At 34.0% G+C, this 16665-nt stretch overlaps 1 protein-coding gene and 1 long non-coding RNA gene across 2 annotated transcripts; both read right to left on the bottom strand.

The window, feature by feature from the left end:
• Positions 1-5190: 5190 nt before the first annotated feature.
• LOC136222728 (sulfite exporter TauE/SafE family protein 3-like) lies at positions 5191-7692 on the bottom strand. The gene is made up of 11 exons (XM_066010460.1): positions 7549-7692; positions 7306-7465; positions 7026-7226; positions 6863-6945; positions 6571-6681; positions 6413-6499; positions 6040-6090; positions 5722-5946; positions 5564-5657; positions 5343-5483; positions 5191-5267 (listed from the first exon to the last, which is right to left on the bottom strand). The coding sequence occupies exons 1-11, from the start codon at positions 7690-7692 to the stop codon at positions 5191-5193; spliced, it is 1374 nt and encodes a 457-aa protein (XP_065866532.1).
• Positions 7693-14101: 6409 nt separating this feature from the next.
• LOC136222140 (uncharacterized) lies at positions 14102-16451 on the bottom strand. The gene is made up of 5 exons (XR_010685515.1): positions 16390-16451; positions 14700-14745; positions 14567-14622; positions 14357-14409; positions 14102-14251 (listed from the first exon to the last, which is right to left on the bottom strand). It is a non-coding gene; the product is annotated as an uncharacterized lncRNA (long non-coding RNA).
• Positions 16452-16665: the final 214 nt, after the last annotated feature.

Raw genomic sequence — 16665 nt, 5'->3', positions numbered from 1 at the left:
GCAATTTCTGAGTCTGAGGAGAGTTTGGCTAAAGTGCAGCATGATATCTTGGTGTTTGGTTTTTCTGATTCTCTTTATCTTGAGGAGATCGCGGCTTATTCTAATCTGGATGCGGCTCTTCGTAGGAAAGAAGTTTTTTTACGGGAAAAGACCAGGGTGAAATGGTTAAAAGATGGTGATAGGAATTCAGCTTTCCTTCATAGAATGGCTTCAAATCATGCTGCTATGTCTGGAATTTCGGCTCTTAGGATTGATGATCAATTGGTTACTAATACTATGCTGATTAACTCTCATATTGAGGATTTTTATTCAACTTTGTTTAAAAATGATTTGGGCAACCCCGGTAATTTTGATTTGGTTTATGAGGTGGTGCCAAGATTGGTTACTGATGCTGAGAATGATTTGCTTATTCATTGTCCGGATTTCTCTGAAGTCAGAAAGGCTGTTTTTGAGATGGATGGTTCTAGCTCTCCTGGTCTTGATGGGTTCACAATGATCTTTTTTCAACATTTTTGGGACGTTGTTGGTAAGGATGTTTATGAGGTTGTGAGGAGCTTTTTTCTGAATGAGATGGTTCTTCCTGGTTTATGCTCTAGTATTATGGATTTAATTCCAAATTAATTGATGGTGCCATTACACTTGATCAGTATAGACCGATTGCTATGAGCAATTTTTGTTATAAATTAATTTCCAAGATCTTGGCTGATAGGCTTGCTTCTGTTGCTTCAAATATTGTTTCTGCTAACCAGTTTGGTTTTATTCCTAAGCGAAGTATTCATCAGTGCATTGTTATGGCTTCGGAGGGCACTAATATACTTCGGAAAAAGTGTTTTGGTGGTAATATGGCTTTAAAGGTGGATATTAAGAAGGCCTTTGATACTTTGGATTGGAATTTTCTTTTAGCGGTTTTGGATGCTTTTGGTTTCTCCTTGCAACTTCGGGATTGGATTTTGAATATTTTGTCGGCTTCTAGAATTTCTATTCTGAATAATGGGATAATTAGTGGCTATTTTAAATGTTTGAGAGGGGTTAGACAAGGGGATCCTCTTTCTCCTATTTTGTTTGGGATTACTGAAGACTTTCTTAGTCGTTGGTTGCTTTATCTCAGAGATTCGGGGAGGTAAGCTCTGATTCAGTACACGGGTTTAGAGGTATTTCCTACTCATGTACTTTATGCAGATGATATCTTGCTTTTTTGTAAAGCTTCGTCTGCTAATTTGGAGGTTATTAGGGATGTTTTTTATATGTATGGTTCTTTGTCGGGCCAGAGGGTTAATTGGAATAAGTCAGAATCATTTTTGGGTAGCTCGATTACTTTTCATCGCGGTACTCGTTTGGCGGTAATAATTGGTATTAGGCTTGGGGAGGTCCCGTTTCATTATATGGGTGTTCCTCTTTTCTTTGGGGCCCCTCGCAAACAGGTTTTGAGAAGTTTGAAGGATAAGGTTTTGGCTAAATTTACCAAATGGAAGGGTCATTGTCTGTCTATGGCTGGTTGGGTTGCTTTGATTAACTCTGTTATTACTGGTAGTTTCATTCATTCATTTATTGTTTACAAATGGCATGTGGCTCTGCTTAGGAGCATGATGGGTTGTATGAGAAATTTTGTTTGGTCTGGGTCAATTGACAATCGGAAATTAGTTTCGGTTCCTTGGAAATTATGTTGTGGTTCGATTGACTCTGATGGGCTTGGGGTGAAGAATTTGATTTTACTTAATCAGGCTTTACTTAGTAAGATGGCTTGGGGCTTAATTCAGGAGAAGTCATTGTGTTTTAATTTATTAAGATCCCATTTTATTACTAAATCGGGCCAGCATAGGCTTTGGCTTCATAATTCATCCATTTGGGGTTCGGTTAGAGGGGTATATTCTTTGGTTCTAGATAATTATTGTTGGTGGATTGGGCAGAGATCTGGTCTTAATTTTTGGAATGGTAGATGGATTTGCCCTACTGTGGCTTCCCAATTGGGTTTATCGGCCTTGCAGCAAAGGCGTGGCTTAGATATGGTGGATGATTTTTCGATCAATAATGCTTGGGTTGGTTTGCCGAATTTGCCGGCAGAGGTGGAAGATGGTATCAAACGGGTTTGTAGAAGTTCTGAAATGGAGGATTTTTGTATTTGGGAGCCTGCGACTGGTGGGATTTTGATGGTTAAATTGTTTTATGATTGGTTGCGGCCTCTTAGGTTGAAATTGGATTGATGTTGTTTTCTTTGGCGCCGATTTGTTCCCCCTGCGCATTCATTTATTTGTTAGAGGGCTTTTTTAGGTTATCTTCCTATCCATGAGAATTTGAGGCGGCGGGGTTGCTTGATTGTTTCTAGATGTCTGTTGTGTCTTTCTCATGAGGAGACGGCTGATCATATTTTGCCAACATGTGTTTTTTCGCAGGAGGTTTGGCGATGTATTTCTGCTTTGTTTGGGAGGCGTTTGCCTTTGGATGGTGATTTCCAAACTCTGATTTTGGAGGCTAGTAAACAAAGGTTTAGTTCACAAATTGCTGAACTTTGGTCTGCGGCAATTGTTAGCACTGTGTGAGCTCTTTGGTTAGTAAGGAACAATCAAATTTTTAATGATGAGAAACTAGTAATTTCTTTGGTTCTTCGGCGTATTTGGAGCGCAATTCGTGAAACGCCAAATTAGGGTCGTGGTTTTACTTGGAATTCTTCTGCGGAATTACAAATTCTTAGGGAAATGAAAATTGATAGAAGATTTTCTAAGGGACCTCGTATTATTCATGTGGTTTGGCAGCGTCATCCGGTCGGTTGGACTAAGGTTAATACTGATGCTTCTGTTTTTGGTAGTCCGGGTGCTGCGGGTTGTGGCGGTATTTACCGTTCCTCAAATGGTATGTTCCTTGGTGCTTTTGCATTCCCGTTTGACGCTTCTTTTGCTTTTTTACCTGAGTTGAAGACTGCCATTTATGTGATTCATACGGCTTTTGACAAAGGTTGGCGTCACCTTTGGTTAAAGAGTGACTCGACTTATGTTGTTCAGTTGTTGCATAGTAAGTCGACTACTGTTCCTTGGGTGGTTCGTTAGAGTTGGAGTGATTGTTTATCAAAATTAGATTCCATGCAATTTGTCATTTCTCACATTTATCGTGAAGGAAATGCGGTTGCTGATTCTCTTGCCTCTTTTGGTCGTATGGTTGATAGTTTGCATTGGTGGGATTTAATTCCTCATTTTTGTTGCCCAAAGGGCGTGGTTCTTATCGCTTCGCTTGACATGGTTTTGTTTTGAACTTTTGTATTTGGTTCTTTTTAACTTTTCTTTTCTTCTTTAATAATATTGGTTCGGGTTTGCTGTGATTTTCAAATGTGCCAGCATAGCTGGGATGTCTGTTTTTTACACTCTCTCGCTAACCGGCCTTCAATAATAAAAAAAAATTATTACTTAATAAAATTTCATATAAGTTTTTAAAAGTGAATTTTCATATAAGTTTTTTCTTATGGATAACTGTGACATTAAGGTGTCGTTTGCTTCGCGGAATGGAATGGAATAGAATAGAATAACAAATAATAAAATAAATATTCTTTAGAAATAAATATTCTCATATTTAATTGGTGGAATAAGATATAATGAAATAGATAATTTTTTTTATTCAAAAGACAACATTGCTCTAAAATATAATTTTTTATTTCTTTTAAAATTTTAATTATTACTATAAATTATTCAAATATTTAATATATGTTATTTTAAAAAATAGAACAATGGGAAACATGAAAGATGGAAAAGAATATTAAAAATAATAAAAACAATAAAAACATGAAAACCTGAAAAATTGTAAAAACACGAAAAAAGGAAAAAAGAGATGGAAAACAGTAAAAACACACAAACGTAAAAAAACTTAAAAGCACAAAAATAAAGAAAAAAAATGAAATAAAGTGGAAAATGGTGAAAATGCGAAAAACATATAAATGGGTTAACACGTAAAACATGAAAAAACACACCCAAAAAATGTGCAAACGGTAAAACACACAAAAAAAAACATAGAGACGTGAAAAGTTGTGAAAACACAAAAATAGAAAAAAATATAGAAAGAACCCATGAAAACAAGAAAATACAAAAAACACGAAAAAAAAACGTAAAAAAAACATTAAAAACACGAAAATATAAAAAACAGGAAAATGTGAAAAAACAAAAAAAAAATGTGAAAAACATGAAAATGTGAAAAAATGTGTTTATAGCGTTATTTCATTTTTTTTAATGTTTTTTCGTGTTTTTCAAGTTTTTTTTTATTTTTCGCGTTTGTTCATAATCTCATATTTTTCGTGCTTTGTCACGTTTTCTTATTATTCACGTTATTGTGTTTTTTTTTGTGTTTTGCTTTTTTTCGCGTTTTCATGTTTTTCGTGTTTTGTTACTTTTTTGTGTTATTCACCGCCTTTTCATGTTTTTCATATTTTTTCATGTTTTCATAGTTTTTACGTTTTCTCGCGTTTTTGTGTTTTGTTTTCGTTTCACATTTTCATGTTTATCTCACGTTTTTGTGTTTAGCATTTTTCGTGTTTTCATATTTTTCGTATTTTTTCATGTATTCATATTTTTTTATTTGTCATGTTTTGTCACTTTTTTCGTGTTATTCCTATTTTGTGTGTTTGCATTTTTTGCGTTTTCGTGTTTGTTCATGTTTTCCTTTTTTTGGTATATTTTCGTGTTTTGTAACATTTTCGTGTTATTCACGTTTTTTGTGTTTCATATTTTTCGTATATTTTATATTTTTTAATATTTCCCCATTTTTTCAATTTTTTACATTTGTTTAGATATAAATTATAGATTTGCTAAAATTTATACGTTTTGAGAAATTGGCTATAGAGAGAAGATTATATATTTAATGGAAGATAATTTTATAAATTACAAAAATATAGTATCAAAATATTTATTCCGTAGTTAAAATGAAGAATAACTATTCCGTAAAAAACAAGGAATAAAGATTCTATGGAATAACTATTTCATATCTATTACGCGAACCAAACAAACCGTCATGATTATATATAAAAAAAAAACCAAAAAAAAAGTGACATTAATAATTTATTAATTAATTTTATAACATCTATGTCAAAACCCTATATAGACTAAAATAAATAAAATAAGTTAAGCTTCTCTTTTTTGTTAATTTTAAATATTTCTTCTATATTTAATTTTAGCTAACAATAATTGGTATTGCCCTAAAGCCTATAAACATAAACTAAGAACACATGTTTTGAAATCCCATGTACTCTTTGTGCTTAAGATCTTTGATAATGTCTGCTATTCCAACTCCACCTGTTTCAAAACAAATAATCAAATATATAACACAGATAATCACATTATAATTACAATTAATTATATAAAACTTACCAAGTGCAATTGCACTAATTAGGATTGTTAAGGACAAAACGAAAATAATAATAGAAGCCCTTCCTAACATATCAATCACTTTCTTCACCACATATTGTCCAACAATCCCAGCAACCGTCGTCACTCCAAATAAGTAGAGAGCTGTATATATCCATTAATTAACAACTAATCATGATTAATTAATTTAATAACTTCATACAAAAAAGTAAGTAATTAATTACCATATGGAATTGGAAAACGTTTGAGGAGGTAGTATTCTACTACAGACATAGAAGCAGAAAATGTCATTGCAAATGTTGCTGTGGCACTTGACACCTGTATATAGTTAATTAATAATTAATTTCTTAGTTAGAGGATAAAATTGTAATTAAGAAAATACCTGAGGAGGGATTCCCATCTCAAGAAAAAGTGGACCTAAAATGAAACCTCCACCAAGACCAAGCAATCCTCCAGCAATGCCAGCCACTACACCACATAAGCAATAAAATATCAATTTTGATACTCTGAACTTATTTTCTCCTGCTGATCCTTTTGATGAAATCTTCCTTTTTCCTTTGTAAAGTCTAACTGCTTCATATATGGTTAAGGCGCCAGCTACTGGCACCTGAAAAACATAAACATATGCATATATACTTAGTGTATTAATCCAAATTTAGATTGAGAGGTAATTTTTAGGAATTTTTTTGATTTGTGTTACCTGAGAAAAGTCTAGCATCCAATATGGTACTGAACAATCTTTTGTGTAATTCTGCACAACAAAAAATTATTACATATATTGGTTGCACTTTAATAGGGAAAATCTAAAATTTAGTGTATATATTTGACATCATTGGCATTTTGGCCTAGAATGACAAATCTGTTTGTTATTATACAATGAGTCCGGTCCATTGGACCTCACTAATAAAGATGTAACAACTGTACAAATTTTTTTTAATAAAGTGTTATACATCTCATTTTTCATTGGTTAGGTGCATTGCATCCGGTCTATTGAAGAACTTTTCATTAGATAAAATGCTCAAATTTTAGACCTTTCCATCAAAAAATGCAATGATAACAGTAAAAAAAAAAACCTTTGCAATCTGCAGTGCAAGGATCATTAGCCAGACAGCAAAGAGAAGCCCAACTCCCTTCCAATAAACATTTTGGATAACAGATACCTGAACATAACAATTTCAATCAATTTTAGTCACCTAAATCAAACACTTAACAATTTTTTTTCTTAGCTTACTTTTTCCTTTTTAGGACCTTTGGTTTCATTCTCAACATTATTGCTTAGTCTTTCAGAGGGAGATTTTGAAACTACTACTTCAACTTTAGGTTCAAGACATCTAGCAGCCTCCTAAAAAAAGATACAAAAGAAAGAGCATGATGTTACATGATCCGTATATTCCCCGTGATTATATAAGATATAAATACAGTAAAAAAAATAACAGTGTCAAACCACTAGTTTCAAACAAATTATCTCAGTAGATCGTGTTGTCTTGTGAGAAATTGACAATAGTACAAATATGCATAAAAACTGAAAAGTTTGAGAGCACCTTTTTGGCTATAGTTTCTTTGTTCCATGTTTTAATACCCTTCAAGAATGCCTTGGACGACATAACTGCAAGGAATTGTTGAATTAGCTCATGAAAACTACAGAATTAATTAGAAATGAATGAATAAGAAAAAGAAAAGTCATACGAAGGAAGATGATAATAAGCAAGACAGTGATCATCCAATCTGCAAAAATGACATTAAAAGTAACACCAATGGTAACTCCAAGAACCAACATTGGCTGGAAGAAAAGAGCAAGATCATAGTCAATTAAAGGCAAATCAAGTGTTGGATGTCTTTGATTCAAGTTATAGTATACTGTTCCAGCTGCTGCACCTGTTACCATACCTGAGTTTTACAATCACAATATCACTATCAGATTATGCTAATTAACCATAATTAATTAATTAATTTAAATCACACTTACATTTGGATATAGCTATTGATGATTTGGAATCAAACCCAATAATAAGCTTAAGCATAGGCACAAAAATTCCACCCCCTCCAACACCTCCTGCACTCCCAAATGCTGCTCCAATAAATCCAATTATCCCTCCCATCGCTATTTTCCACCCAAATTTCATTTCCTGTTCGTGATTATACATGATATAAATGCCACAAAAATGTTAGATTGTCTATGTAAATCATATTGTCGTGTTAAAAAACTTACCGGCCAGACATGTTTATAATCTGCTTGTGAAGCCTTTTGAGTCTGATTTTGTTGGGTAAAACTAGATTCTGCTGTGGTTACTAATGAAGCTACAACGGCTAAACTTGCCAAAATGTTTATAAAGTTCATATTCTCTCCCGCCATATTTGAACTTGATTAGCTTTAAATTAAGAAAGTAAAAGGGATTGAAACTATATACTATAGTAATATATACTAAGACATGATGACATGTTTATGAGGTGGCACTGGCACGATGAATATTTTTTTTTTGGTTTGAATTGAAAGCTGTTAAAAGCAAACAACAGAAAATCAATGCGGATTTACAGAAATCAATCTGCAATCCCCTAAGCTCCTATAATCTAATTGTAGTAATTGTTGAATCCCGCTTGGAGGGCATCTGAAGGAAGTTACTCCTTTGCTAGAATCTAGAGCCGATTTGGCAAGCCAGTCTGCACATTTATTCGCTTCCCTGTAAATGTGGTTGAAATTAACAGTGCACTTACTCTTGAAAGAGAGGATGTCCTGGATAAGAACTCTTTGTGGGTGGAGTTGGTGTTGTTGAAAACGGCCATTGAGAAATTATATAACTTCTAGACAATCTGATTCCACAATTATAAAGTCATACCCTTGTTCGACGGAGATCTTCAGGCCACTGTATATTCCCCAAAGCTCAGCTATAAAACTGTCTCCTTTCCTTATGTTGTGTGTAAACCAGATTATCCATCTTCCGTTTGAGTCCCTTAGTAGACCCCTGCTCCAATTGCTTTCGAGCCCGAATTGCACTACCCATCTGTGTTTAATTTCACCCAGGGATTGTTTGGTTTTCGCCAACAAACCCATATTTCTTGATTAGGTGCTCTAGATACATCGACATTTATGGCATAAAAATGTGTATTAAATTTAGGAACAACTAGCAAGTTAAAGTCCCGCACGCATTAGATCTGAGTGAATCAATTAAAATAAGGGTAAATTTCAAAAAAAACCCATGTGGTTTTACTTTTTTGCCAAAAAAGGATTGTGGTTTTTTTCGTTTCAAATACAGGACTGTGGTTTATTCGTTACACTATTTACGGATTTGGTGAAGATGCCGTTAATTTGCTGACGTGGCTGAAGGGCAATTATGGGTTTTTAAAAAAATTGGGATAAATTTTTTTAAAAACAACCATGTGGTTTCACTTTTTTGCAGAAAAAGGATTGTGGTTTTTTTTTCTTTTCAAATACAGGACTGTGATTTATTCCATTACATTATTTACGGATTTGGTGAAGATGTCGTTTATTTGCAGACGTGGCTGAAGGGCAAATATGAGTTTTTTTAAAAAATTGACTATAAAAGGCTTTGAACAACCATGTGAGATTGCGCTCATGTGAGATTTTATAGTCAATATTGTAGCCACAAAATAGTTATAAAAAATTCATCGGTAAATATTGTAGACCCAAAATAGTTATAAAAAATTTATTGATCAATTTTTTTAAAAATCCATATTTACTCTTCAGCCACGTTAGCAAATAAACGACATCTTCACCAAATCCGTAAATAGTGTAAAGAATAAATCACAGTCCTGTATTTGAAAAGAAAAAAAAACCATAGTCCTTTTTCTGCAAAAAAGTGAAACCACAGGGTTTTTTTTTTAAATTTACCCTAATTTTTTTAAAAACCCATAATTGCCCTTCAGCCACGTCAGCAAATTAACGGCATCTTCACCAAATCCGTAAATAGTGTAACGGAATAAACCACAGTCCTGTATTTGAAACGAAAAAAACCACAGTCCTTTTTTGATAAAAAAGTGAAACCACAGGGTTTTTTTTTGAAATTTACCCTTAAAATAAAGACCCACGTTTATGAATTGCAAATATTCATAACATTTTCATTACAAGTGTAGTTTAAAAATAGCAAGAGATAATGATTCTTGTTACATATTAACCTAAACTTTATCTGAAATTTGTTGCACACCGTTATCATACCTAAGATCACGGAAAAACTCAATTTTTAGCTACCTCTTCTACTTGCCTAACATTTCATAATCAATTGGTGGTTTTCATTCGATGAACTAATGAGTCTTCGTTACTTAAATAGATTTCAAGTTTGAGTTTTAGCGTACGCAAAAAGCTTTATCTGTGAGAACATCCACCTAAAAGGTATCTGACGAACCTTTGATACAGATTATTGACCTGTGAGTTGATTTTAATCTTAAATCAAAAGGAGGTTTCTTTTCTACCTAAAGTTAATAAAAATGTTTCATGAACTAAATATGTAGGAACTGTGAAATCCCCATTGTTAAATAGATGAACCCTAAACAAAGTTGTCAAAGAAAAAGATATAATTGATTGATAAAAATTTAAACATTACAAATGAAATAGATGAATTTATATCATCTCTAAATCTAAAGATGAAATTAGATAAAAAGACAAATGCATACAATAAAATAGATGAAGCTTAGGTAAAACATGATAGAAGTATATGGGTGACATGTGTTGTAAATAAGGGATGGCATGAGTTATAAATAAGTGGTGATAAAGTTGTAATTAAAAGGAAGTTGGAGTGAGAGGCAATATTGACCTTGTAAGGCATTTTAAAAGTCCACTCAAACTTTTAATCCGAAAAATAGCTGCTAATTTTGATAGTTCACGCAGCAGTGTGTGAATTACCAAAATGAGGATCAAGAGCTTTTCAATAGATCCACACAGCATGCAAGCGATGTTTTGTAATAAATAGTCTTCTCTTTGTTTCGGTGTGTTGCCCCTTTGACCCGGCTTCTTCCACCGTTCATCTCCTCTCATTTAGTCGAATGGATACATGTATCAACCTCAAACTAACAAATCGAACAAACTATAAAAAATAATAGTGTTGTACATAGATGCTAAATTTTAGTAAGTAACTATTACGTAAATCTATATTTATTAGATTTGAATCTTAGGATAATTTTAATCTTCATAATATAATTCTAATAAATATATATCTAATGATAACTGATCAAATTCAAAGTTCACATGAACACTACCTGTTATTATCTATTCCATTAATTAATAAACATAAAAAAATATGTATGTTTTTTCTATTAAGCAAATGTAACTGGATTTATTGGTAATTGTTAGGCATGAACACTACAAAAAAAGAGGCTTTTAATGAGAAGAAAAATTATCATTAAAAGTCCAAATATTCTCATGAAAAAGTTTTTAATGAGAATTATTACTCTCATGGCTCCCTTCATTACAAGGATCCCTTACTAAAAGTAATTATGAGAATAAAATAACTTCTCATTATCACCATATATAATGAGATTAATCGTCTTCATTAGAATTTTTTATAATAATAAAAATTCTTCTCATTAAATTATTTATAATAATTAGAAATATTCTCATTAATATTTTATATAATGATTAAAAATCTTCTCATTAAATCTTTTATAATGATTCAAAAACCCCTCACTAAAGATTTTATCATGATAAAAAAAATATTTACATTATATAATAATATTCTGGTTATTAATTATAAGAATACAATTCAACAATCGATAGAGAACTTTTCAACTGTTAATCACTCAAAAAGGTTCGGGTCACTGCAATATGGGAATATCTATAAACCAATGGGCGAGTGAAACAATTCATTTTCCGTGCCATCGCCACAACCTAGATGTGCCAGATAGTTCACCGTTCCCTGAGGCAAATACCCCATCTCCCTGAACTGTTAAAGAATAATTACTGAATAGTGGAACAACAGTGTTTGCTAATAGTCGGGTAATTATACTTAGAAATTACCTATACCAAAGATAAGCAACAGAACAGAGAATTACCCGACCAACTGAAGTTGCACCATGTCGTTTTGACAATTACTCCCATCTGGAGCAAGAATTGAGGAAACGTGTGCAAAGGAAGGCATAGAGAATCCAAGAGCCTGTGCCAAAATCATATATCGAAAAGTAAGTTGAGTTCTCGGTAAAGGTTGAAAGGTAGAGTACATATCTGTTTCTCGTTTAGGAGTGTATTTGATCATACCTTGTATATCAGTGATTGCCTATTTGGTAAATGCTCTTCAGCTCTAAAATGCAATGACATGAGTAAGACGGGGAAAAAATGTAACCCGTAGGGGTGGCAATTTCTAACACGAATACATGATTTACAGCGACAACTTGACTATTGACACCAAAATCATTTTTATAGCATTTATATCATATATAACCATATGAAACATATATACATGGTTTTGAGACAAAAAAAATGAAATTGCAACTATCCACAGCCCATAAACAAACAATAAATCTTCAAAGGAAGTAAGCAAGACGAATACTGACTCGACTTGTAGAACTTTAGCCAGAGAACTTTACAGGAACCATAATTACCTTATCACATGTAACAAACTTAGTAACAAACATAAACTTAGTAACAAACATTTCAATGCCAGTTAATGTATAATCTACACCGAACTCCAGTGTTGTTAAAGGCGCAAGGCGCACTAAGGCGCAAGGGGGGTCCTGGAGCCTTGGCGCAAGGCGCAACTTAAGGCGCGCGCCTGAGCGACTCGAGGCGCACCAAAAAAAAATCATAAATTTATAAAACTAGTCATAAATAATCAAAAACCAACAATAAACCATAAAATGCACTAGTTAAGTTCTAGTTAACTACTAAGACATAATCTAAAACTCATAAAATTTTGGCAGCTGCGAGTTATGTGCGATGATGTCTGCTATTCTTTTCTTTTCTTTTCTTTTTTGAAGTTAGAAAACCCTAAGAAACCTAATATACCCTCAACTCAACCCTAAAATACCATAAGGAAGCCAAGGCGCGCCAAGGCGCGCGCCTTGTGCCTGGCTTGAGGCGCACCAAGGCGCGCGCCTTACTGCCCGCGCCCGCCTTTGGTCACCAGAGGCGCTAAGGCTGGAGCCTTAGCCGAGGCGCGCCTTTAACAACACTGCCGAACTCAAAGAACACCGAACTCGACAGTAACTTGTGTCAATAGTTAAAAATGGAAGCTTATTGAACAGAACATGTGATTGAATTGGATGAGGAAATACCTTTCCATTGAAAAAGTCAAAAAAGGACCATCAACTACTTTGGCCCTGTTCTGTAATCACTTCACCACAAATGAATCCCCAAGAGCACCCATTAAAGAGAGGAACTTGACTGATATATGGCTCATATAACTTCTGGGAGATCTGGGAGCATAGAAGAGAACAAAAAAGAACACAGTGAAGTTATGCAGATTTTCAATTGAAGAAGTCAAACTTCTAGCATGTCAATATCATATGCTGCCAGCATGTCAAGAGAGAGGTCATATCATAAGTGCCAGAGAAATAAGGAAAAACACATACCGGAATTCATGAATAGCAAAATGAAGTAGAAATTGAGAGAGATGCCAATAACAGACTCTACAGTCTCCTTATTCTATACAAATTACATCAGGGCAACAAAGGAGAAATATGACTTACCTAAACCCAAGGATGACCTGCAGAAGGACAATATATGACAGTTATGGTAAATAGTATATCCCGATTAGGTACACAAGCAACAACTTTCTTTTGCAAGGAAGGAAGCGAAAACTGTACGAAGTTTATACATGAAATATCTAAAACCAAACAGGTGCAAATGGGTATGATAACCAGAACAACAACTTTGTAAACCCAATTTAAACAGGTGCAAATGGGTTCAAGTCCTTTCAGCTCTAGTTCATTCAGCCTGTTATTCGCAAAACTGCAACAATAGCAGCAAGTAAAATGGTCAAGTGATTGTCCTATAACCTATTAAACATCTTTGTAGACCAAACTTATAATCCTTTAAGAAAGGAAAAGATAAGGAGAAATCTTGGGTGTTTTACCTCATTAATTGTCAAGGACTGTTTGAAGCCATCAATTGTATTTTCTTTGTGTACCAAAAAACCAACCAACTTTGGGAGTGAATGCAACGATCCTGTGCTTTCTTCGACCTCTGTTTCAGCCACTGCTGCGGACACAAAGTCTTAGCCAGGTACAGTGGACCAGAGCTCCCCTCACTGACCAGGAGGCAAGGCCTCTCCCGTTGCAGGATCAGCAATCTTGGCTTCCATATCAGACACTTGTGAGCCACTAATGGAAGTCTCCTGGCATTGCATAATTTCAATTTATCTCCACAACAGTTACTTTAAGGCTGAACCCACAATGCATAATTTCAATTTATCTCCACAACCAACCACTGACATTGAGTGATCCAATATTTAACATAAATAACAAGAAAAGACATATCTATTAGGATGTTAGATAAATTAATTATCTTACCTCCGCTTCTCTTTGTTCTGCTGACCCATACTGCGAAGGTCTGTGTCTGAAGTATGCTGATGAACAGTTGACAACAACATCTTTCTTGCAAACTGCTCAATACTGTTCGCTGCGTAGTTCATCTGATAAAGTTTGTTTGCCACCTGTCTAGAAAAGAGTAAAATTGATGAATCATTGGCACATGAGATAGAGTAATGAATTTTCCTCCAAAAATGTGGAAGAAAATGAATTAACTTCCATATAATATGGCAAGCAAACAGCTTAGTAAGTCACATGATACCATACCAGCCAAATGGTTTTTGCTCGAATCTGCTGCTTTCTTCTTTTCAATGCTTGATTTGATCATTTCTTTTATGAACCTAACTTGGTATGTTGGTGGTGATGATAGATTTGGATTTTGATTTTCACCATCTTCACTACATGTCTGACTTTGCCCTCTCCTCTTAATTTTTGCATCTCTACGAAACCACCATAGTAAAGGATCAGAAATCCTTCAAATCTTTTTAATTAATCAAATTTCTATTGGAATACTACAAGGGGAAGGGGGTTTTCTGTTTTCTTACCTTGGGTTCCAGTTGCCAAAAGGGGTTTTCAATTTCTCAGCTGAGCATAAGAACTACAAAGGACAAAACCAACAAAACGAAATGAGACAGCTATTCAACTAAATTAGATTACTCCATTGTTAACTAATTGAAATAATTCTAAGGAAAGATAAATTCCAATCAACATTGCATAACAAAGGAAATATCACAGAAGCTAAAATTAGAAGAAACCTTTTTAGTTGGGGTAGTTCTGAAGAAATCCTCAACTATCTTCGGATACTTACAATCTAAAAAAAGGAGATATACATTAATTAAATTAGAGAAAGTCGATAAGTCAAAAAACAAACAGCTAAACGATTCATACCAGGCCTACAGAACCAAGATTCATCATCCACGGAGTCTTCCTGATCCTGAGGGTTCAAGAAATCAACCCATTTAGGTGCATTTATGTTCTCATACAATTTGTCTTCTTCAAAGATGGATTCCACCAATTTCTAATCAATTTTTGTGGGCTGCAGCTTTATTTCTTCCTCTGTTATTGTCCTTGTTGTCCCACTCATGTCTCAGTCTTCATGATTAATTATTATAAGGTTCATTTATAGAGGGTGAAGCTGTAATATAGGTCATGTTCTGTTACAGAACTGGTCTAGTTCTGTAAACAGAAACACGACTGGACCAGTTCTTATTCTATAACAAAACAAGTCATGCTTTGTTACAGACCTCGTCTAGTTGTGTAAACATAAACAGAACTGGTCCAGTCATGTAACAGAACTGATCATGTTCTGTTGCAGAACTGGTCCAGTTTTGTAAACAAAACTGATCCTAGTTACTAGTTCAGCTGTATTTGGAGCTAAAGATTATGCTGAAGGTAATAGATACATATGAATATCTAGTTATGTTTATTTTCATTGTGTGATGCTCTTTGCTGGTGTGCTTTTCTATTGTGTTCTTTTACATCTATAGAAGGCATTAAAACAGTAAAAGGCCAATAGCAATACCAACTTGATTTATTGGAGGAAGATCTAATTTCATTAAATATACAACATTTGCATTGTCCATGTATTTTACATTTTCACTAGGTTAGCATTTCAACATTCAATTTTATGAGCATCCTGAAGTTTTGAATTTCTGATTTGGTTATATTCTGCTTTAAACTCAGATGTCAAATTATCTTCAATAAATAGCAAAATGTAGCAAATTGAGGTGAATTCTAATAGTCATTTGAGCCAAATTTCCATCATTCAACAGTCATTACCATATGAGAAAGAATTAAATAATGCAATTTAGTAAACTAACTCTCAGAAGCACATAAAATCATATCAGGGGAAGTACAAATAAAATTCTATATATAGAAGTCAGTTTTCTACCATTTCAACAATTCTTGGTAACATCAGAATGTCCCCTAAAGTTCCACTCTCATTTCAACATTCTTAGTACACCCAAGGAAACATATTGAGATGTCAAATTATGTTTAATAAATAGCAGAGTCCGAGACAGCTGTCAAAAGGCTCAAAGACAACAAATATTTTAGAACAACAATGAGAAGAAAGTAAAGACCTCAAACCAATCATTTATGAACCTAAGTATAGCCAAACCAAATGGACTATGTACAGACCATGAATCCATTTTATTTCTTCAACTTCACCATGTATGTGTATATCCTTTCAAGTTTATGGCACAACCAATCAAAATGAGACAACCAGAAGCTCCTTGGTCTTGTATGGTTACAAGAATGAAGAAAAGTAGCACATTGGTACTCATCTCCAACTAAGTCAGCTTGAACAAGCAAACTACGAAACACTACCTAGACTAGAACATACATGGACTCTTTGCTCAAAGGAATCTACTATCTATAAGAAATGCTGTCGAGAAATCATACTAGCAATACAAAACCTGACAAGGAAAACCCATAAAGAAAATTACTCGTTAGAGTTCAAAAGCATAGCCACCAAAACTTCAATGTTGATGATTGCGATTCACAACACTAAAATAATGAACCAGATAACATCAAAATTAAGAAAGAAAAATTGATGAAGGTTGCAGAGAAAGCTTACTAGTTGACGAGTAGCACAATCTTCTTGCTTAACGGAGCTCCAATTAGAGATTTAGGTTTTCTAGGTCGGAGAAAATTCCTAAGAAAGGTAGCGATTCAGGTTGGAGAAGAAGTTGGAGGCCGTTGCTGATTTAGGTCAGTAGGAATTGAGGTTGTAGAAGCCTTGGATTGAAGTGTGGATATGCCTTAGGTTGGAGAATCCATGAGTACCGCTGCTTTTGGAATGGATATGAAATCACGAATTGAGGTTTTGTTTGAGATTTGAGATTTGGGGGAA

Source organism: Euphorbia lathyris, chromosome 3 (assembly GCF_963576675.1).
Source record: "Euphorbia lathyris chromosome 3, ddEupLath1.1, whole genome shotgun sequence".
Lineage (NCBI taxonomy): Eukaryota > Viridiplantae > Streptophyta > Magnoliopsida > Malpighiales > Euphorbiaceae > Euphorbia > Euphorbia lathyris.
Note: the sequence above shows the minus strand (reverse complement) of the source record. Positions and strands in the feature narration are given on the sequence as shown.